Source organism: Maylandia zebra, linkage group LG15 (assembly GCF_041146795.1).
Source record: "Maylandia zebra isolate NMK-2024a linkage group LG15, Mzebra_GT3a, whole genome shotgun sequence".
NCBI classification, from domain to species: Eukaryota; Metazoa; Chordata; class Actinopteri; order Cichliformes; family Cichlidae; genus Maylandia; species Maylandia zebra.
The window spans coordinates 18,997,967-19,019,719 of NC_135181.1; the positions used below are offsets into that span (position 1 = coordinate 18,997,967).

General features: G+C 40.2%; 1 protein-coding gene and 4 non-coding genes across 5 annotated transcripts; 4 read left to right on the forward strand and 1 right to left on the reverse strand.

The window, feature by feature from the left end:
- Window positions 1-126: 126 nt before the first annotated feature.
- On the reverse strand, window positions 127-17,132 carry tmem214 (transmembrane protein 214). Its single transcript, XM_004550610.6, has 17 exons — window positions 16,864-17,132; window positions 7,396-7,589; window positions 7,036-7,186; window positions 6,806-6,940; window positions 5,868-5,950; window positions 5,512-5,617; window positions 4,996-5,077; window positions 4,733-4,834; window positions 4,451-4,592; window positions 4,165-4,256; window positions 3,995-4,043; window positions 3,709-3,816; window positions 3,079-3,196; window positions 2,900-2,996; window positions 2,419-2,587; window positions 2,005-2,156; window positions 127-1,155 (listed from the first exon to the last, which is right to left on the reverse strand). Exons 1-17 carry the CDS (start codon window positions 17,015-17,017, stop codon window positions 1,026-1,028), a joined length of 2,064 nt encoding a protein of 687 aa, XP_004550667.2. The 5' UTR covers window positions 17,018-17,132; the 3' UTR covers window positions 127-1,025.
- A 730-nt stretch (window positions 17,133-17,862) lies between these two features.
- trnay-gua (transfer RNA tyrosine (anticodon GUA)) lies at window positions 17,863-17,950 on the forward strand. Its single transcript is given in 2 exon segments — window positions 17,863-17,899; window positions 17,915-17,950. It is a non-coding gene; the product is annotated as a tRNA-Tyr (tRNA).
- A 184-nt stretch (window positions 17,951-18,134) lies between these two features.
- trnaa-agc (transfer RNA alanine (anticodon AGC)) lies at window positions 18,135-18,207 on the forward strand. The gene has a single exon. It is a non-coding gene; the product is annotated as a tRNA-Ala (tRNA).
- Window positions 18,208-18,873: 666 nt separating this feature from the next.
- On the forward strand, window positions 18,874-18,946 carry trnaa-agc (transfer RNA alanine (anticodon AGC)). Its single transcript has one exon. It is a non-coding gene; the product is annotated as a tRNA-Ala (tRNA).
- A 2,499-nt stretch (window positions 18,947-21,445) lies between these two features.
- Window positions 21,446-21,518, forward strand: trnaa-agc (transfer RNA alanine (anticodon AGC)). Its single transcript has one exon. It is a non-coding gene; the product is annotated as a tRNA-Ala (tRNA).
- The last annotated feature ends 235 nt before the right edge of the window (window positions 21,519-21,753 follow it).

The window sequence follows — 21,753 nt, forward strand, 5'->3', positions numbered from 1 at the left end:
AGCAAAATTGAAGTTTGAGGGCAAAGCCCCAAGTCATGACAAGACAACTGTTAACAAGGTGGTTTCTATTATTTGCTGTGTAGCTTGTGGCACACTCGGGTAAATCAGCTGATAAAAACACTGCAGTGGGGTTGGAGTCTTTATTACAAATCATTTACATTACAAAGTAAGACATTGGTCTCTTCCATATCATCTTGTTTACAGGCTGGGGGGTTAGTTAAGTAAAATGTCATTTCTCAGATTACAGCATACAGGATGACAATGCTGGCATCACTGATCCACGCAGACACAAACACAGAAACGCATTGACCTTCAGGTACATGATGTCGGTGCTTCTCGCAGCTCGGGCGAGAAGCTTCTGCTGGTAGGTGAAGCATTAGAAAACGGGACAGAAACAAAACAGCAGAGACAAGACACACAGATTTTTTCTTCTGGACTGATGTGAAAAGACTGTGTTTACGATCGTGCTCTGGACGAGCAAATCCGCCCAGAGACACAACTCCCTAGTTAGGTTTGACAAGGGGTTTGCACACACAGGACCAGGTGTTAAAGATGACTTGACCCTCTGATGAGGTTTTCAGTGGCTTGGAGACGTTTCTGACATGTTCCCTGCCTTTACCAACTTTCACAACACTTTTTTTTAATTATATTTAAATAAAAACTTTTATAAATCATCTACAAACCTATATTTTCTATAAATTACAGAACCTGCCTAACCCAGAGGCTCAAGCAGTGGCTGAAATTTGCAGTATAAAACTCAGGGAGAGAGAAAGAAGGGTACAACCTCCGTATCCAGCAGTGACAAAAAGGCTGATAGAAAAAAAACAAACATCTAAACAACACCAAACTGATTTTAAAATTTAACCAAAACAAGAGACAAAAAGGGTCTTTTTTTGAGTGAGCTCGTTTCCCTCTGACCCTGCGGCATCCACTTGTGTCACAAAGGACATGACAGACTCACGCTGGGCCAGAGTGTGTGTGTTGGTGTGTTTAGCTTCCTGTGTGCATATTGTGTGTGTATTGCGTTATCCCGCTCGAGTGAGCAAATCCTGGGCCCATGTCTTGATTGCCGAGGTCGTGTGTTGGAGAAGCTGCCACGTCGAGTTGGTAAAGGACAAGGCGTGGCCCTGCAGACATGATACAGACACCTCCCCACTGCAACAGAGAAAGTAAAAAAAAAAAAAAAAAAAAAAAAATCACTCACTGCAGCTTTAATGATGCTTTTAGTTCCTTTTAAACAATACAAACAAACACATTTGTCTACTACACTACTCATAACTGATTGACAGATCATTACAGAGTTCATCTGTCAATCACCTCAGAGGTTATCAACAGCCAAGGAAAAGGCCGCTGATGCATCTCTGCTTTAGACTGCTGCCCTCACAACCGAGACCTGGACAGTTGTCAGAGGATGAATGAATGGAGAAAATAGTCCAATTGTTTATCAGCTGGGTGCAACTACCTGGCTCCAGTAAACAGAAGAAGAACACACTGCTGAGAAGTGAAATGTGTGTGGTGCTGTGACGGTACTGTGCAAATAGGAGAAACGTACACAGACAAAGCCTACAAAGATCTGCCAAACTTCTGGTGAGCGACTCCCTTTAAAGAACAAATAGGAACGAGGTCCAAACTCCAGCAGGATAAACTGGCATGTCACTACATCTGTCAGTGCAACTGGTAACCTGCACGCATTTCTCAATGGCTTCAATAAAACACAGCAATAAGTAAAGGTGAATCACGTTTCATCCCAACAAGCACCATAACGAGGGCTTCATAGTTAAATCATTGTTGCAGCAGTGCCACAGATTCTTATAGTTAGTCAGCCCAGAGGTAAGGTGTCTTCGTTTTAGTCAGATTATTCTAATACAAGCTGTGCTGTTCTTCTTGTTTAACCCCACAGACCAAATACATCTTTGTGAAACCAGTCTCAGCCGGTTTAACTGCCCCACACTCGGGCATGTAGTAATAAAGATTAACTGTTAAAGAGCTGCTGTTAGTACTGACTTGCAAGAGTCCTCTAAGTTGGCCCATGCTCTCTGTAGCAGGTTAGATGTGTACGCCAGCGCTGGCAGGATGTAGTTTTGATGTAGGAAGATGAGGAGCTCCTTCAAATATGCCAGAGCCTGGAACACACTCTCTGGGGTGTTGGTGTTCACCTGGACAAAGACATGCAACACAATCAGAGTCAGACTGGTAGTTATCTGGTAGTTTCTTATGTAATGCTCAAAATTTTAATTAAGGGGGAAAAGTGACACAGTATAAACACAAATAAATCCACAAAAGGATGAAATGATAATCCAGCTGGACTGTTTAATATACACCCAGAAAGCTGTGCTTCAGCCCCCCCCCCAAAAAAGAACAATTGTACTTCAACATTTAAATGTTTAAGGTCAGGTGGAGCTGTAGCCATGGCCTTACCCATTCTATGACAAGAGGTGTGGTTTCTTTAACCCAGACAATAAACCGTGAGGTGTTTTCAGAGATGAAGACAGCTGCTGACTTTGCCTTTTCCAAACCTTGTTCCATTACTGGACCCAAAACCCGGACACACTCAGAGTAATAATAAGGAGTGTTTGTCTCCAACCAGCTACAGAAAATACAAAACACACAATACAGACAATAATGATCATAACTGCAATCTTCATTAGAGGAAAAATGGAAGAAAAGAAAAAGTCATACATTTTTTTAAATTTTCTTTTTAAAAGCAAATAATTTTATGGCAGAACAGCAGGTTAATCTAATAAATCTATATTAATATAGAATTCTAAATAAAAGCCAACAAACCACAGGGAATAAAACACTGTGTGCCTGAGCGTTATCAGGAAGTGAGTCAGAAGCTTGTTTTAGATTTTAGGGATCATTTTTAAGTGTCGGCTCTGTTGACTAGAAATGATCGTACCTGAAGCCCTGCTTTGAGTAGACTGTTATTTTGCTCCAGGCCTGCTGAGATACAGCTGTGATCCCTGAGGAGTGCAGATACCTGGCTGTGATGGAATCTGAAATGTAATATAAACACAATGAGTAGGCCACAGATACAAAGATAGGCGAATATGGTGAGTAAACGGCACTCTGACAGACCTGCGACAGAGCCGTTTGATCTGACGTCGTGGGCGATGAAGCCGGCAATGAACACGAGCAGAACCAGGAGCAGCTTGGACCAGGGGAACCCGTGACCACGCATCTTTACCTGCAGATTCTGGAGAAACACAAAGCACATGTCAAATAAGGTTCATAATCCAACTGTTAGCTTTATGATTCCATACATCTCTAGTTGTTGCCCAAGAAGCAGGGATAATGTCAGAAGAAGTTTTTAAAGAGGAGTTGCACATGCTCATTCATGCATTCATCTCTCCAGTACTCCCATCTGCAACTCACCAGGTTCTCCAGTTCAGTAACTCTGCCCTTGATGCTTGGAAACTACCCAGTAAGTCCCAAAACAGTCGTTCCAATAGCACAACACTACTGATCTCTTTAATAAGCTTTCAATTTAATATTCTTCTCTTCATTCCTTTAGTTTTAGTTCCTAAATTTATATCTTAATTTTTTAGGCTTTTTATGCCTTCTGTCAGCACTTTATAAATATTGCTCACTTTCATATTGTAGAGGTGCTTCATGAGTTAATATTTACACTATCTTCGTGTCTAACCCAGACTTTTTTGAAATCGCGAGTTTCCTTTTAAACAAACATGAACAGGCCGAGTTGCTCACCTGGCACAGGCTGTTGCACTCCTGAAGGTCATGAGATTCAATGGTGTCTCTCATTTCTTCGTTGGTCACTCTAAAAGACTGGATCGTTTCCTCGAGGTTCTTCCGAAGCTAAAAACAAAAAAAGTCCAAGTAAAACACAGTGATGGGATTAAAAGACAATAAAAATACAAGTTACATTAAAACTGCATTATTAATCAGATTACACAGGCTTTGATGTTTAAATAACAGTATCCCTGGGAGGTGCGTTTGGTTTATGAGCCAACAGACATTGTGACAGCACTTGTACCTTTGGTGGAAGGATGTTCCAGGACTTTAATAAGTGGTTCAAAAGCAAACTGAGGAAAGAAAGCAGTGAGTCTGAAATCAGTTTGAAATCATCTTCATTTGTACAGTTTACCTTATGTGGAGATGTGATCATAAATAAAAAGACAAAAAAATAAATGGTCCACAGGTTACCTGGACTGGGGTAGGTGTTTGGTGTAGAGCTGCCTCCACACTCCTAAACTCTGAACATCAACACACAGACACTCAGTCATACTGCTGAGCAGCTGCAAGAAGCAGAAGACAATGCGGTTAATTTTTATCATTTTACTCATAATGTATTCTTTGACATTGTTTAGTGAGAACACAATTTTATTGAGCAGTTCTGCTTTATTTAATCACTTTTGTCAAAGATCGTGTTGTGATGGCTGCTGTAACAGTACAGTAGCAGCAGTAATGTATACAGAATTGTGGGTCTCACCTCCCTCTTCATGTCGTCAGGACAGTGTGGCGTGGCTCTGGACAGAAATGACGGCAGGTACGTGTGCAACGTGTTCTCTGGCTTGGCACCAAATGCGAGGACCTTCAGTCGAGGATACAAACGCCTCAGCTGCTCCTGCAGACTGTAATAAAAAACAGAAAAAAATATATTAGGACTCAGAACGCAGATAACATTTTTGCAATGCTTTTATTTCTAAACAGAGATTATGAACAGTCTGATATGTCTTGCTGTTGGTCTGTGTTTGCACTGGTTTACATTTACCTTGGTGACAGGGCGTTCTTTGGCATGAAAGCAAAATCGAGCAAAGGAAAGAACTCTTTCGGACCCATAATACCAAATCCTTTTGTCAGGTTTGAATGAAGTCTGGGAAAAGAATTAAAGTATGTTGAAATATCCATGACATTCAAATTAAAGGTATCACTGTTAATGATCTTAATAGTTCAAGTACTACAAATGAATGGAAAGGAAGTGTCTGGAAGATGAAGAAATTTGAGAAATTTCATGGATTTCTGAGTCAGACTTACGAGAGAAGTCTCTCCAGATAGGCGATGGCATATGAGGACAGAGACTTCACTCCCAGCACAGGGAGCATGATGCCCAGCCACACTGAAACAAATAACATTTTCTTTAGTTTAGGAAGCTTTTCTTCTGTTAAAGTGAAAATAAATATATTTAATCACACTTTGGGTATGATTTTGTACTAAATCAGTAATTTTAGACACCATTTCCCCCTAACTTTCATTGCAATTTTGCACTGTAAACATTTAATATAGTCACACTAACTAATAACACTTGGAGCACCAGCAGCTATCAGGGGGGAATATTACTGCTCTAATGTGCTCTGTTGCTTCAGTGAACCCCAACCCAGAATGTCTGTCTTCACACATTGTTGGGAAAGTGGGAGAAAGGGGGAAAACAGACAGATCTGGACTAATACTGGGCAAATGCCTACTTGTTCAGAGCAGTTTTGGGCTTTATGAATATGCGGTAATGTAAAATATTGAAATTATTGTGTGCCTCTGTGTAAAAGTGTTTATTACCTCTTAGACCCTGGCTGAGATCATAAAATCCTGCTTGGCCCAGAGCCCACATGATGGTCAAACACTTTACTGGACGATTCTGAACTGACCGCAACATTTCCAAATACTGCAGAAAAGGAACAAGAAGAAGGGAGAGTTTTACAATATAATAATGCAAAATTATTCAAACAGACAAATCCAGCAATACCCCCTCTGAAACTACCAGTTTGAAAATATAATACATAATTTGATAATATTACACATGTCCAGAAAAGTTAGGAAAAATATAGCTTGAGCTTTTAGTGTAATAACATGCAGAGCAGGACAAGAGTAGCAAAGCTGCTGATTATTTGCCGGAGTGACAGTCACACACTCACCTCTGGCAGATTTTGGGTGGCTATTTTGGGTTTGTCCTGCAGGACTGCCTGAATGCAAACTCTGTAGCCATGTAGAGGTTCTCCTGGAAATAAAAACAATAAGCTTTAGGTATTGGTACTTTCGGCTTCTTTTTCTGCTTTATGAATTTTAACTAAAAACTGAAACAATGCTTGGGTAAAATCTTTATTTCATGAGGCATCCTGGTGACCTTGCTGACTGCTCTTGGTTAAAGTTTGGTAAAAGGTAAACACTGGTAATTTGAGGTTTGAGTCATGATGGGTTTTGACCCCACCCTAGCGTTGAACCATAACAGTGATCTTTGCTGTTTTTTGTCCCCTCACTGCCAAGACAGTCACACCACAAGACACATCACTTTCTTTCACAGCAGTGCACTTTTGCTCCTCGCTAAAAGCTTGTTTAGTTTAGCTCGTGCAAAGATCAATCTAGATCAATAGATGAATCTAGACACAACAAAAGCTTTTTGAAAGTGAATACAAGGAAGGAACATAATGATTGCCTGCAGCTGCCTTTCTTTCAGGGTCTCTCATCTCATCTGCTTTCAGATGTTGGCTTCAGGCCTGTCGCTACCTTGTGGGCTTTGTCAAGTATGTCCACCACCTGGCCTTCTCTTCACTTCTATCTGTGCTGCCATTGAGGTGATATGGTTTTTATGGTCAAAGACAACCACTAACCTGGGCATAAACATCCCCCCCACCTATTTACCCCCTTGTTTATTTGCATGTATTTATTTGGTTCATATGTAATGTTTTATATGTTTTATATTCAATCAGAATATTATTTCAACTTACAGAACATTTAAGTTTATTATTGAGATTTCTGCAGCTTTGGTATCTTGGCGCATTTTTCCCTGTCTGTTAATGTTCTACTGAGTAAAGTCGCATCAATAAAAGGATGTAAGAGGTTCTCCTGGGTTTACCTGACTGCCTGTCCAACTCCCTGAGCATAGTGTAAACACAGTGGTCGAAGAAATCTGGCAGAGCGCTGCTGCAACGTCCGATGAGGCCTTTGATCACGCCCCTCAGCTCTTTTCCTGTAAGGCAGTATGGGTAGTCTGGGACAGAAAAGACAAACAGGAAGACTTAAGTATTGAAATGCTTTAACCGCACGATAAATAAATGGGCATATCAAAATAAGAGTCTGCCTGACCATAAGGGTGGCTGCTGAGTGTGGGCTCCGTGTCCTGGGCAGTTAAATGGAGGTTGAGGTATCCAGCCAGATCTTTGATCCAAACCGAAGGGTTTTCTGGAAACAGGGTCTGACTGCGAGCCAACTGCTGCTTCAGGTCTGCAACATCCAGCTGAAGACAGGACAAGAGAAAAATATCAGCACTGGAGTCTCAAAAAGAACACACCCTCCAAGCAAAGGCTAGATCGGTTTCAGCATGTGACAGTTGGCTTTGAAGATGTAACAATGCTGCTTTGTTTAGAGATCATTTCGGGTCATTTCTTTCACTAAATTTCCATTGAGTTTAATATCAGTCAACTTAAGAAAATGTCTCTTACTGACCGCTTTGAACGCCTCCTCGAGGGTTTTGTAAGTTGTGGGAGAGGCTGAATTGCTCGAATACGACTTCTTGGGTGGTTTACTTGATGAGGGCTTCTTGTTTTGAGGCTCGGATGGTGGAGGAACCTGCTCCTTGTTCTGCTTCTTTCCCACCTTCTCCAAGCTGTCATACAGACTCTCTGACATCTTCACAGGCGCTGAAGGACAAAACAAAGCAGCTGCAGTGAAATGCAGTGACTCCTCTATCCTGAGTCCTAAAAATCAAGTTACTCTCCTCAGCGTCTTGCTTACCCCCTTCTGCCCTCCCTCCACGCCTTGTGTAATGGGCTGTTACCCAAAGGAATATTTGTGGCACACTCAATACAATTCACAAAGGACTGGAGTTAAGCACCAACAGCATTCCAGCTCTCCCCCTTGTGTGTTTCTGGTAAACAGTTTTGAGGACCTATACAAAGTTAAGAACGCCTTATTTATTTTTTTAGAGCCTGTACTTTGATATTAAATCAATACTTATTTGCAATGTTTTATAAAGGCAATAACAAGTAATTGTATTTATAAGATGTCAAAGCTCTCTCACTGGCTGAAAGTGGCAATACATTGAAATTGACCCTGTTCTGCTTTTATTCATTTCCCATCAAATACCTGCAGCTTGGAATAAATCTGACACCTTTACACACTGTGGGGAAATCAGAGAGCAATTTAACTGCTTACCAGTTTTTACTCTGTTGGTGATCAATCATTTTGTCATTTTGTGTGCAAAACACACCAGGGGTGGATGGCAGGAACTAAGATCACTTTTCTTTAAATTTAAGGTGGTTAATGAGGTGATTTGACGAACGACTCAAATTGGCTTTTGACCTATGAAGCATTTATAGTGATCACAGTAATATGGGCTGCTTCTGTTGGCTCTAGAAAAATGTTTTCCTTCACTCCAACTCAGGCCATCGTGTCAGTCACAGTGCTATCTCTTTCCTGTACTCCGTTTCAGAATGGAGCTCCTTTTTAAACTCTATCTGTGATCATAACTGAGCGGCTGTGCTTTTTCATGAGAAAAATAGAAGTTGGACTGAACCAAATCAAGCTTTAGTCACACATGTGGATTTAGAGTCAGCATGTCTCTATTTTTAGTCTCAAACATGAGTGTGCCATGTTTTACAGAGAAGCTCAAAATATAACGAGAGAAACATATGAAGAGGTTTAACAGGCATGTGAGTGTGTGTGATAGTAGAAGAGCTGCATAGTATGCAATCAAATGCTGCATGAATGTGTGCTTGTGTGTGTTGATCACTGAAACTGTAAAGATTGTTATAGCATTTTTCAAGTCAGGGAGGAAAGTTACCATTATCAAAGCTTTAGGATCAAGGCATGGAAAGACCTGTCTATATTTACAGTCTTGTAATCTTTGGTATCTAGTGCTCAGCTGTTTTCTTGTGGCCTGCATGGCAGTTTCATCTGTATTTTTTCAGCTGGGAAATGAAAAACAAAAACAAATTTGTATGAGGCCTAAAAATACTGGAAAATAAATAAAACTAAATTAAAAAAAAATAAACACTGAATTTCAGCCCACCACAGACTAGGGCTGAACGATTATGGAAAATAATCTAATTGCGATTTTTTGCCCCAATATTGCGATTGCGATGCGATATGCGATTATTTTTTAAGGTATTTGTCTTCTGTATTATTAAACAAAGACAAGCAATGCATCATATAGTATGGCCAATACTATATTACATTAATTTTAAACTGTTCTTTCCTGGAAGACAGACCTCTGTTATGATGACATGAGGTGATGCATGAATTGATGACTGACATTTTTATTTAACTTCTTCAATCACAACAGTATATTTGAACATACACAATAGTTTATTTTTAGCTTACAAACATCTGAGCATAAAGTGCTGACAAGGAACCCTGGTGTAAACATTAAAATGAAAGTCAGTACAATGTGCAGATTGCAGAAATATACATAAAAAAAATCAGTGGCTTTACCACACTCAGTTTTTCGACATCTGTGAACTACTAGACAGTCATTCAATTAAAAAATAATATTAAATAAATAAAACTAATAAATAAAAAATACACACATCTTACTGATCTCTGCAGTCAGTAACATTACACATAAAGTGCAAACATAATAGCAATTGTATAAACACACACACAAACACGCCTTTAAAATTTAAAGGCGTGAAATTGGACGGTCTAGCCTTCTGATTAGCGTCACCGCTGTCTCGGTGGAGTTTAATAAACTCGGCCGTCTGCTTCTTGCTATCTAAAATATAACCAGACACTGGTGTAAATTCTCGACTGTCTCATACTTCTGTTTAATAAGTTTTCTGTTTGATGTTTAGTCAGCTGTGTGAAAACCAAGGAGGAACCCACCCGGGGGATTAATAAAGTTTTATTTTATCTAATCTAATAACTTTAATCTCAGCCAAACCGATTTACTCACGAACAAACAAAACACTGAAAAAAGCCCAACAATAACATTTTTAGGTTGTCTAAGTGACTTATATATTACGTTTAACCCGAGCAGCGAAACTCCGCGGTGATCTGAAAATGATGTGCCGGGAGTTGTGCCGTTCTCGGCCGCATCAGTAACCCTCGAGCTCCCGGCTAGCTGTCGAGCTGGTGGGTAGCAGACGCCTCTGAAAACGTCGAAGCACTTTTGCAAATATGGGATATCTTGATAAACCGAGCAGATATTTGATGTTTACACAACTACTTTCTCGCCTGAAAATATGTTAAAAGTTTATTTTGTGACCCAGAAAGATTAGTATGAGTAATTTTAAAACTTAGTAGCGGCCGCCATTGCTGGAAACTGGAGTTTGGCTGGGCCGCGCTATGAATTCTGGGATATGGTAGTAATTTGGACAGCCTTCGGCGCGTCGCTGTGACGTAATCGGTCTACAAATGCGGCCTCAGGAGGATGCAGCCCATGAATTGTATAATATAATCGCAGTATAATCGCAGCCTTTGCGGTTAGAAAATTGCACTTGATCATGTCGCGATATTATCGCAAATGCGATATATCGTTCAGCCCTACCACAGACCTATAACTCTGAAAATACATTAATATAGAGGTGAAATTATGCAAGGCTTCAACAAATATACCAATGTTTTTGCACCCAATAAATAAATCAGCTGATTCTGAGAGGGTGATGGTGGGTGGGGGAGGTTGATGAAACTGATGTTTCATGGAATGATTCTGCTGAAACAGTAGACTCCCTGGTTAATTATCGAGGTTTTAACAAAATGTGGAGCTTGAAATGTCTTTTCTCATGGCATCATATGACTCAGAAATCCTTGCAACCTTATCTGGGACCTTGTGCACTATTGTCTGCAGTGGATAATCACTTAAAGTCTAAGTGAACAGGGAACTTTAAGCGAAGTGGTTGGTTTCCTTAAAACCAACCAATTAACATCCGTTTTAAAAAAAAGAAGCACATGACTGCAGACTTAGGGAAATACCAGCAGTCCTTGTAAATGACAAACAGTTCAAAACAAAGACAGAAGTGTCCTGATCAAAATCAAATCAAGTCACTTTTATTGTTACATCACATGTGCAGGTACACTGGTACAGAACATGCGAGTGAAATTCTTGTGTACAAGCTTTACAAGCATGGGTGACTGACTTCGCTCAGCAAAGAGGGAAGGCATTCTAAAGTTTTAGAGCAATAAGAAGCAAAAAGCTAATAAAATTTAACTTGAAGGTTGGATTACAGAAGGTTTAACATACTAAACATTTATTTTTCTGAATGAATCATGCCGTATCTTCAATTTTTATCTGTATGTTTCTGAGATTAGGGAGTTGGACGAACATTGAGCTCTGAAAATAATTAAATAACACAATTAATATAATCCAACTGAAGTGTAAAAATGTTTCCCATGTGGGACTCGAACTGGTCTCTGGTGTGAGCAGTAAAATTATTCAACCCCCGCTCTCTCTAAGGTGCAGGTGTTAATGCTCAATTCCGATTTTTTTTTGTCTGCTTGTTCACACTACAAAGAAAAATGTGACAGCAAACGCTCTCCAACGTTGTCTTCCCCACAGGTTCACTGACATCTACACTGGATGGCCAGGAAGTATTCGCGATGTCTTCTCGGGCGCTTCTCTGGCGCTGATAATTGGCGTCTGTCTTGTGTCAGTGACGTAAAAGACGGATTTAATGCGACATGACCATTCAAACAGCAGTCGCTTTCTAAAACATCGGATATGTATCGGATTCAGTACCACATACGAAAGTGACCCAGATCGAATTTGAAAATATTGGATTTGTGCCGTTCACACTGTCATACCATGATCGGATATGGGTCGCATAGGGTTAAAAAAAAAAAATTTAAAAAAATAATCGGATTTGATGCGCTTTCGCCTGCAGTGTGAACGTAGCCTAAATGTCACCTTTTTCCCCTCTTTGAAACTGGGAATATTCTTTTCATTTTTTGTGTACATGAATACAAGTCAGTACGAGAGAGAGCCCAAAATATGAATCCACAGATTAAATGTTGTGACCATTTCATGAACTGTCACAAGACTGTGCTGCTGGCTCTCTAGTAACTTCCTCACACTGGACTGCTGCTGATGACAGCAGTCCTTTTTCCGCTCTCCAAACTCTGTCAGCTCAGCGTAGTGACCAGTTCTTCACCTGCTGCAGGTTCTAGTTCTGGATCTTATGTGGGTTCTCCACAGCAGAGAGAGGACTAATGTCTCCAGCTGAAGCCCAAGATGGTGGTGTTAAAATTAGCCTGACTGAGACGAAGGACTCCAGATAGCTGAAAGATTTCAAGGAGAGAACTGACAACAAAGCCAGCAAATCGCAAAACATGTGATGGATCAGAGCTAGCTAAACTTTCAAAATAAGAGCGAAGAATATATTTTCATGACTCAAATCTTTGAGTGTGTCGCTTGAGTAAATTCTATTAGTGGGAAACACTGCAATGTAATTAGTATTTCAAACATAAGCCTAAATGTAACATCTATGACTTCCAGCAGTCATTCACCCTATGCTTTACATTCGAGGCTGGTGCGGGGTAGGCAGCTATAAGCTGTAGTATTATGAGTGGGCTCAAAAGCTCCACTGTGAAACAACAACTAACAGGATCTCACATTTTACTGTCTACAGTCAGACTCCCTAGTCATTTTGATAGTAGATTTTTCATCTCAGTTTTATGAAACTATTTAAAACCATCTCAAAGAAACAACAGTTTTTGGGATCATTTTGGTGTAATTTACTACAAGAAGCATATTAGCAGAAATCATTAACGTGTGACAGCTTTCAGATTATAGTTTCTATCGAGACAAAATACCAAAAAGAACAAATTTTACTGCCCTAATCCACGGGCCACTAAAAGCCAATAATAGCTGAGATGATGTTTTTAAGCTTCCTTAAATTCAAGCTTTGTGGTTCTCACATGTTTAGACATGTGGGAACAAAAAGCCGAGCATGGTTATCATACAAGCAGTTCTTTATTTGTCAGGGACCAAAACACTGACCTCATAAGAGAAAAGATGTCTTGTACCAGATTTATCTACTAGCTAATTCCCATCTGCAGTCGCTGGCCAGGTACGCCCAATCATAAACATCACTGATTTAAAGGGCTTTTTAAATAATGCAAACAGCAAAGGCAGAGACATTTACCACTCTTCTCTGTGATCCAAGCTTCACGCTCTTATCTGTTGAACACTTACATAATGCCTGATTTTGCTGCAACACTTTTCTTGCTCAACCACATACGTAATCCCTCCAGGCTAAAGTTTAAAAAAAAAAAAAATCCTCCAGTTTTATGTGTCAAAACCACAGACCCAAAAGTAACAGCCTCATGATCAAGTCCTGATGAAAGCCTTTAAGAAACAAACTGAGATTTGGCAAAATATCTTTCTGAATGTGTGATTATGTTGTTTGTGTTAATAAAATGATTCACATAAAGTGTTGGAGAGTTCATTTACTAAACAGATCAGGTTTATTTCTTATAAGCTTTAGACTAAAGCTTTACACCACTTCCCCACTGAATCAGCCACAGTGATCAGACTTTGGACAGTAAGATTCAGTGATAAAAATGAAGCAGAAACAAACAGCTCCAGCAAAGTGAGATATAATCATTTTGTGATGATCATCCAAAAATCAAAAGACTCAGTGAAGCCTCTTCAAGCTGCTATTGCTAGATTTAGTGAACAGAAAGTATTTTGGTCAATTTAAGGGTAGAAATTGATCATAGGTCAGTAAATAATATGTTGACCTTGTGAAGAGTAATTTCTAACACAGATAAAGATAACTATGGTGTTTGTCAGTCTTTGACATAGTAGGAGACACCGGGCGGGACTCTAAACAGAGGGAACAGCAGGGTTTGTTTGGTACGTAAGATTTGATAAAACACAAATTAATTCTGGTTCTTAAAACATGGCAGAAAAAAATGAATAAGTAGATTAGGAGCTCCAGCTTCAGTATGGGCTTCATACTCAGTAAAAACAAAACATCATTAGGTTGACATAATGTTTCAGCAATGTGGTAGATTGAAGCTGCTGGTAATTCAGTATTAATATCACCTAACTGCACGTCTAAACTTGTCATAGCAACGTTACCGAATTAGGTTTCATTTTCCAATTTTTAAAGGTGTAAATCAAACTACTGAGTTTAGCACCTTATTCCAACTAGGGCTGGGCCATATTATACCGTTCACGGTAATACCGGTATAATGTTAGGCAACGATAGGAAAATGAAATATCGCGATAGAATGGGAGTAAAACGCGCATGCGCAGTGCCTTTGTTTTCATACGCACATGGCCGATTGTTGAGTGAAACAGATGAACCAGAATTGGTTTGTAAAAATGGTGCAACTTCAGTGATGTGGAACTGGTTTGGTGTTTGTCCGTCAGATACACGACAAAGCACATTTTTTTGCAGAACATGCAAGCGGCTGTCGTTATTGTCGTATTTGTCGGACTAAGATGCTCTTAAATCTGGGAGTAATCTGGGTCCTAAACTACGTATACTTCAGGTCAAACAACACTGCAGCATCACAGAGTTAAAAACTGTCTAAATTCTTACATCTTTAATAGAACGATCAGCATTGCTGCTTTACCAGGTGTAACTATGAAGTTTAACTTCCAGGCATCCATGAAAACAAAATTTATTACATTTAACGAGTTAGAAGTTAGCAGGAAGCTAGCGGAAGTTAGCTCGCTAGTTTCGCTAGTTACCTAAGCATGATATTGCATGTTCTGACTGAGAGATTTCTGAAAAAATTCAAACGTACAGCTCTGCTATCACTGCCAACATAAATGAAGACAGGAAACTAAACAGCAGTGACGTTTGTAGGGTTACTGAAGTTGGGCTAGCTGGTATATAATGATGTGCTACGTGATCGCTAGCGACACAGCTATGTTAGCATAACATAAACAGTGAAGCTGGAGGACGAACACTAACACTTTTCCACTTATAAAAGTTAACGTTAAGGTTCCTGATAGTTAGAGACAAATTCAGTCGCATGGCAGGATGCTGTAAACGGACCAAACTTCAGTCAGGAGAACAACTGAGATAATCCATCCACAATACAAGGTTAGTCATTAATATACTGCAACAACATGGGAATAGAGCAGCTGCCAGAGAATTCAACATTAATGAATCAATGGTACAAAAGTGGAGGAAGCAAGAATGAGTTGAATAAAGTTTGATTTATCTGACTGCTTTGTTTCGCTTAATGTGCCTTATAATCCCATGCACCTTATGGTCCGAAAAATACGTACTGCACACTGCAGTTTAATGTTGCAAAGCACCTCTTTTTAACTTCAGTGGATATTATACATGGTTATGCTCAGGATATGTCAGCCCATTTCTACTGGAAATGCCTTTTAGTTAAACTTTCAGCAAGGAATTTGCATTTGCACTGTTACATTTTTATAAAGCTTTAATGTACATAAAAACCAGCTTCTTGTTTAAGTGAAAATAAATGGAAGGTTGTCTTTTTGCGCTAGTAATGTTGTGGAGTTGTATTTTGTCTCGCATCAATTATATCGTCAGTTATATCGTTATCGCAAATTTTCAAATATATATCGTGATAAATATTTTTGGCCATATCGCCCTGCTCTAATTCCAACTTTGACATTTCTGGTTAACAATGAGAATTCTCCTGCTGCCACTGATAGTATTAAAAGGAGGACAAGTTTGAGATCCAACACTCCAGTGACTTTATTCATGTGAGGAATGTCAATAGAATCTTCACTCCATGTTTGATCAGAAGACATAAGTAAAAACCTGAGTAAACTTTACTCGATAAAAAGTTATTAGCAGAAAAACATTTTTAAAAATCAAAATTAGCTATTTATATTATTTATATTATTTGTTTTCACTGTGGTTATCATTTACTGTAGAAACAACGTATGCAGTTCAAAGTAAAGAAGAACAAGCATTTTCTCCAAGCATAGCATCCCAATGCACTTCAGATCCAGCATCACTTTCAAAGACCGGTTCATCCCAAGGACAGAACACCAAGACACAAGCTAAACAACAGTGTACCATATGTAGTGCACTTAGGGGTACTCAGACCCTTATTTCTGATTGAAACATATTAAAAGTGCATGACAACAATTTAAATAGAGGAAAGAAAAGCGTAAGTGACAGCTGGAGTGTCAGTATTGTTGTATCCTTGCAATATTGTTTAGATGATAGAAGCAGGACTGGGTGGCCGGGTTTCTTAAAGGTGAAATTGGAATTGAAAAGCTCATCCAGGTTTCTGATTTTTCAAAGATCACTCATAAAATTACCCTACATCTTCTGATTTATAAAAAACTTGCCCTTTACACCAGAAGGCTCAAACAAAAATATAACTCGGACACTGATCACCTCGAGGATTATAGGTAAACAGGAACAGTAAGTTGTATTGTTACTAATAGGAGTCCTTCTAAATAAGTAAGAAAATAAAGTCAGAAGTAATAACAAAATAGAGTAACGAGTTTAATCTATTTATATAAACGATGATAATAGCAGTGATAACTGTTTATGAGGCATAAAGCTGAAGTAAAACCATGGCTAAACGTGTAGCATAAGATTTAAATGGCCACGTTGTTAAATATTTACCCCCAGAGAAATGACAGCCATCACTGTAGGCGAGGTAAAAACAAACTAATGCTGCTTAACGTCATACCGATCAGCTCCAAGATGACAAAAACACCTTCAGGCTCGTTCGAAAGAGCAGCTGAAGGGAGGTCAAAGGTCAAAAAGCGTCTCACACATGCTGACAGACTCTCTCAGTGCTGACGTTCACTTTGTTGACACTGCTAACGAGCTAACTAGCCGCACGAAGCACAAAGGCCGCTCAGCTAGTAGTTTAAAATTCACGCCGACACACGGACTTAAGGTAGAGCCACTCAGAGCTGAGCTGGTAAAACTGCAGACGGTGTGAGATAAAATTAATACCAGGAAGTAATGCTGCGTGAAGTTGAGCTTCAGCAGCTAGCAGTGGGCCGTGTTCACTTACGTCTGGACGGCTGGTTAGATTCGCCCAGGGCTTTCCTTTCTCCGCTGGCTTTCTTGTCGGCCGCTACCTTGCCTCCTCCGCCGGAGTTGTTGCTATTTTTCTTGCCTTTCTTCACCACCTCCCATTTTCCGACCGAGCCGTTATTTGAAGCCATGTCTCCGGGTCCAGATGGGCTGTTATTAGTTCGGGTACCGTGACTTCCTGCCTCCTTCCTCCCTTCTGCTGAATGAACGAGAGGACGTTGCGTAAACTGCTCTGAGCGTTTAACCGTCCGCGTGCCACGTCTCTATGTCGGCATGACGTCAGAGTGATGTGTTTGGACCGTTAACTTTCGTGTTCGTAGCCGAACGGAACAAGTTTAAACACGGAATTTATTAAACGCGTCTTCAAGACGGAATCATAGACGACCCCGATTCATTTTAAACACAACTAAATACAACAATAATACGAGTTCGGTTTTAAAAAAATAAAATACATTTTAAAAAATCTACAATTTATTGTAAAATAAACAGCAACTGCTTTTTGATAACTGTTTTTAAATTTTCAAAAAAATTAAAAAGAATTAGCGCAAAACTTACATTTCAATACTTTTTAACTTAATACCAAAATTAATATCCTTGGGGTTATCTCTTATCTATTTGGTTATGCCATACTATATTAATTATTATTGAGCCATTTTAGATTCTATAGAGTACAGTGGTCCTCTTTTAATCCTGCCCGAGAGCTCCAACTCCAACATCCTTTGTCCACAATTTCCACTCTCCCACCTATGTACCTTTTCTTTTTCCGGTCACAATCTCTACCACACCTCTTTCATACCTCTCACCCATACAACTTACCATTTTGTTATCTTACCTTATTTTAGTAGTCAGACAATATTAGGCATTTAATGTCATTTCATTAAAAACGTATCTTGCCCCAGTAAATCAATGCTTTCCTCTCGCATGCTTAGTAGCGCTGCCGCTTATAGAGAAACACTGTGGGAAGCTGATACCATCCCCTTCGATAGCTCAGTTGGTAGAGCGGAGGACTGTAGAGGAGTGCGATAGACATCCTTAGGTCGCTGGTTCAAATCCGGCTCGAAGGAGGTGACACTTTTTTTTCTTCTTCTTTCACGGTGTTCAAGCGCAACGATCGAATACAGATTACATGGTAGATACGGTTCATCAGCCGAACCAGCACCATTGCCAGCAAGCCAACAGGCTCTGTTGGCTATAGCCCAACTCGATTACATAGATATACTTTATCAGGTTGCGAGGCAGCGCACATAAGGGGGATTAGCTCAAATGGTAGAGCGCTCGCTTAGCATGCGAGAGGTAGCGGGATCGATGCCCGCATCCTCCAAAGTTTTGTGTCTCGTCGGTTGGCGTGAGTTTGTTTTAACTCTCAAGTTGCAAAATGCAACCAACCAGACCAATTAGAAAATATGGTTATTTTAAAAATTGGTAATTTTTGGGGGGGAGCTGAGACACAAAACATAAAGAAGATGCCAATGTCACATTTACATTTTCACGAAAGTTTTTGCGACGAATTTCACTGAAATCAATTCGTTCGACACTTCAAACTTAGGCAGTCTTTGTATAAGCTATTATAGGTCCCTGCTGTCAACACGTTATCACCTTCAAAGCCTAACATTTTAAGCTAGGTGACAAATCGTCGATATCTTACGCTTCCGGGGACCCAACATCAGCAAACAAGAGAACCGTTTGGAATGAATATACGCATGTACACTCGTTTTACTTACATCTCTTTGGTAAACACTATATAACATGCTGGTTAATGTTAGGGATAAGATTATGGTTAGGGTTTGGGATACCGGTAGGACTGGAGTACATGGCTGGAACATGTATTACCTCGGGAGCGTTATTGTACTGGATTTCATTGATAACCCGGCGCGTAGCATAAGAACGCGGAAGCTCACCTGTCGCGCTCCTCCGGAACATCGCAGGACTTGACAAATCGTCAGCATATCACGGGTTGGTACTGAGAACGGGCTCCTTCTGAAGCGTGGGGGGATTAGCTCAAATGGTAGAGCGCTCGCTTAGCATGCGAGAGGTAGCGGGATCGATGCCCGCATCCTCCAAACTTTTTTCTGATGAGTTAAAATATTTTAAATAGAGCATTTTAAATATCCATGTGATTTAAAACTGTTTATTGTTTATGGAGAGTAATACATTTTAAGAGTACCGGGTAAATCTGTAAAGCAAACAGGAACTGATTGATTAATGATTATTTCTTTATGGCAGTGTATATTAATGAAATATGAAGTTGATATAAACAGAACTTTAAATAAATCACCCTAATTAGTAGAATGAAGAAACGACCTGAAATAGAGAATAAACTTATTTGAATGTTTATGACTCCCCGATAGCCGTAGATGTGTCTGTGCTGCCGCCTGGAGGCACAAGAGAGAAGATACATCTGCAGCTTCAACGTTTTCTTTAACACTAATAACTATGGCAGAGCACTGAATGTATAGAAGGTGGAAAGAGAGGCATTACTATGAGATAACTGTGAGGTAGATTATTATCAATTGGTAAAAAGTGCAAATGTAATCAAGCGCACATGAAAAATTAACAGGTTTTAGAGCTTTTTGTATTAAACTGTGTAAAAAGTTTACTTGCATTGACTTGATATTCTGTGCATGGCGTTTACAATGATTAAAAAGTTCATGTGAGAGACAAAACAGAAGACAAAGAAGTCCAGACGCTTTTTCTTTCCAAGCTCCTTAGACTACAATGACCTGGATGACTGAGAATCTTCACAGACAACAAGACAAGACGATGCAACACTAGACAGAACAGGACAATACAGAGACAAGACAGTGCAATGGAAATGTGCAAAATACTAAGAATAATACTAAATACTAAAAAATTGTGCACCGAGGAAGCTATGTGAGAATGCTCTTTCTGGACTTCAGCTCAGCATTCAATCATATCATCCCGGAGATCCTGGTCCAGAAACTGTCTCACCTGGGACTCTCCACCCCCATCTGCCTCTGGATCAAGGACTTCCTGACAAATAGACCACAGTCTGTCAGACTCGGCCCCCACCGGTCCAGCACCATCACACTCAGCACCGGGTCTCCACAAGGATGTGTTTTGAGTCCCCTCCTGTTTACGCTCTACACATCCGACTGCTCCCCTACCCATCTCTCAAACACCATCATAAAGTTCGCGGATGACACCACAGTGGTTGGACTCATCTCAAGGGGGGATGAGTCGGACTACAGAGATGAGGTCAACAGACTGACTGAGTGGTGTTCAGTTAACAACCTCCAACTGAACACCACGAAAACTAAAGAACTTATCTTGGACTTCAGGAAGGGCAGAGCAGACCCGGCCCCACTTTACATTCACGGGAGCTGTGTGGAGAGGGTACACTCCATGAGGTTTCTGGGCGTGCAGATATCTGATGACCTCTCCTGGACTGCAAATACCACGGCGGTGGTAAAAAAGGCCCAGCAGCGTCTCCACTTTCTAAGAGTGCTCAGGAGGAACAACCTGGAGGAGAGGCTGCTGGTGACATTTTACAGAGCCACCATAGAGAGCATCCTAACGTACGGCATAACAACATGGTATGCAGGGTGCTCAGCTGCGGACAGGAAAGTACTGCAGAGGGTCATCAACACAGCCCAGAAGATCACTGGCTGCTCTCTGCCCAGCCTGGAGGTCACTGCAAACTCTCGGTACCTCAGCAGAGCTGGCAATATCATCAATGACTACTCTCACCCCAGCAACCAACTGTTTGAACTATTACAGTCAGGCCGACGGTACAGGTCACATAAAACCAGGACAAACAGATTCAGGGATAGCTTCTTTCCCAGAGCTATCACCGTAGTAAATAAGCACAAAAACAATTGAACCTATTCCATACCGTCACTGTCATTATATTATGCTGCTATTCATACTGTCATTATATTAATGCTGCTATCCTGTATATATTGTACTTACTATTGTTTGAGTACTTACGATTGTTTTTTTGTACTTTTTATATTTTACATTTATATTTATTATTGAAACTTGCACCAAGGGAGTGGCACTCCAATTTCGTTGTACTCTGTACAATGACAATAAAGGCTATTCTATTCTATTCTATTCTATTCTATTCTATTCTATTCTATTCTATTCTAAAAGACACTTGGTGTCTGAAGCTGTGCGTGTGTGGAGGAGCAATCCCAGTTCAAGGTCCCCTATGTGTCTAGACTCAGCACTATACGGATGGACTCTCTAGTTTGATATTTATTAAAACAATGGAGGAGTGAACCAGTCACAATTAAACAAAGACTAATCCTAAACTAGATTTACTGCCTGCTTCTTTTGTTTTTCTTTTTAACTGCCTGGCTCTTTACTATCTCTTAAATCCCTGTGACTAGCTACCCCTACCAGACCTTACTGTTACTGGGCTTTCATTAGTCTGTCACAACACTCAGGAATGTATCCTTCACAGAAAAAAGCAACGTAATCTTTAGCCATCACCAATGGGCGATTGATATAGTCTGACAAATAATAACAAATGTGTCTTGATATTGTTTGAGTGGCACACGTCATTGCATTGTGATCGTGCTACAGTACGAGACACAGGGGGATTAGCTCAAATGGTAGAGCACTCGCTTAGCATGCGAGAGGTAGCGGGATCGATGCCCGCATCCTCCAAAAGGCCGTAGCTTTATCATCAACACAAAAACATTTCCTTTCCACAATAAACAAATGTTCAACTGTGTTCCGTTACCCCTGGTTAAGTAAGGTTACACTGGAAGGTTGACACCAGGCGACTGTGGAATGGACTGTGCTGCATCACTGACTACAAGAAAGACAACACAGTCAGCCCACTGCATCTCTTGCAGACGAGCTTAACAACTTTGACGCAGACAACAGAGAGCAGATCCTC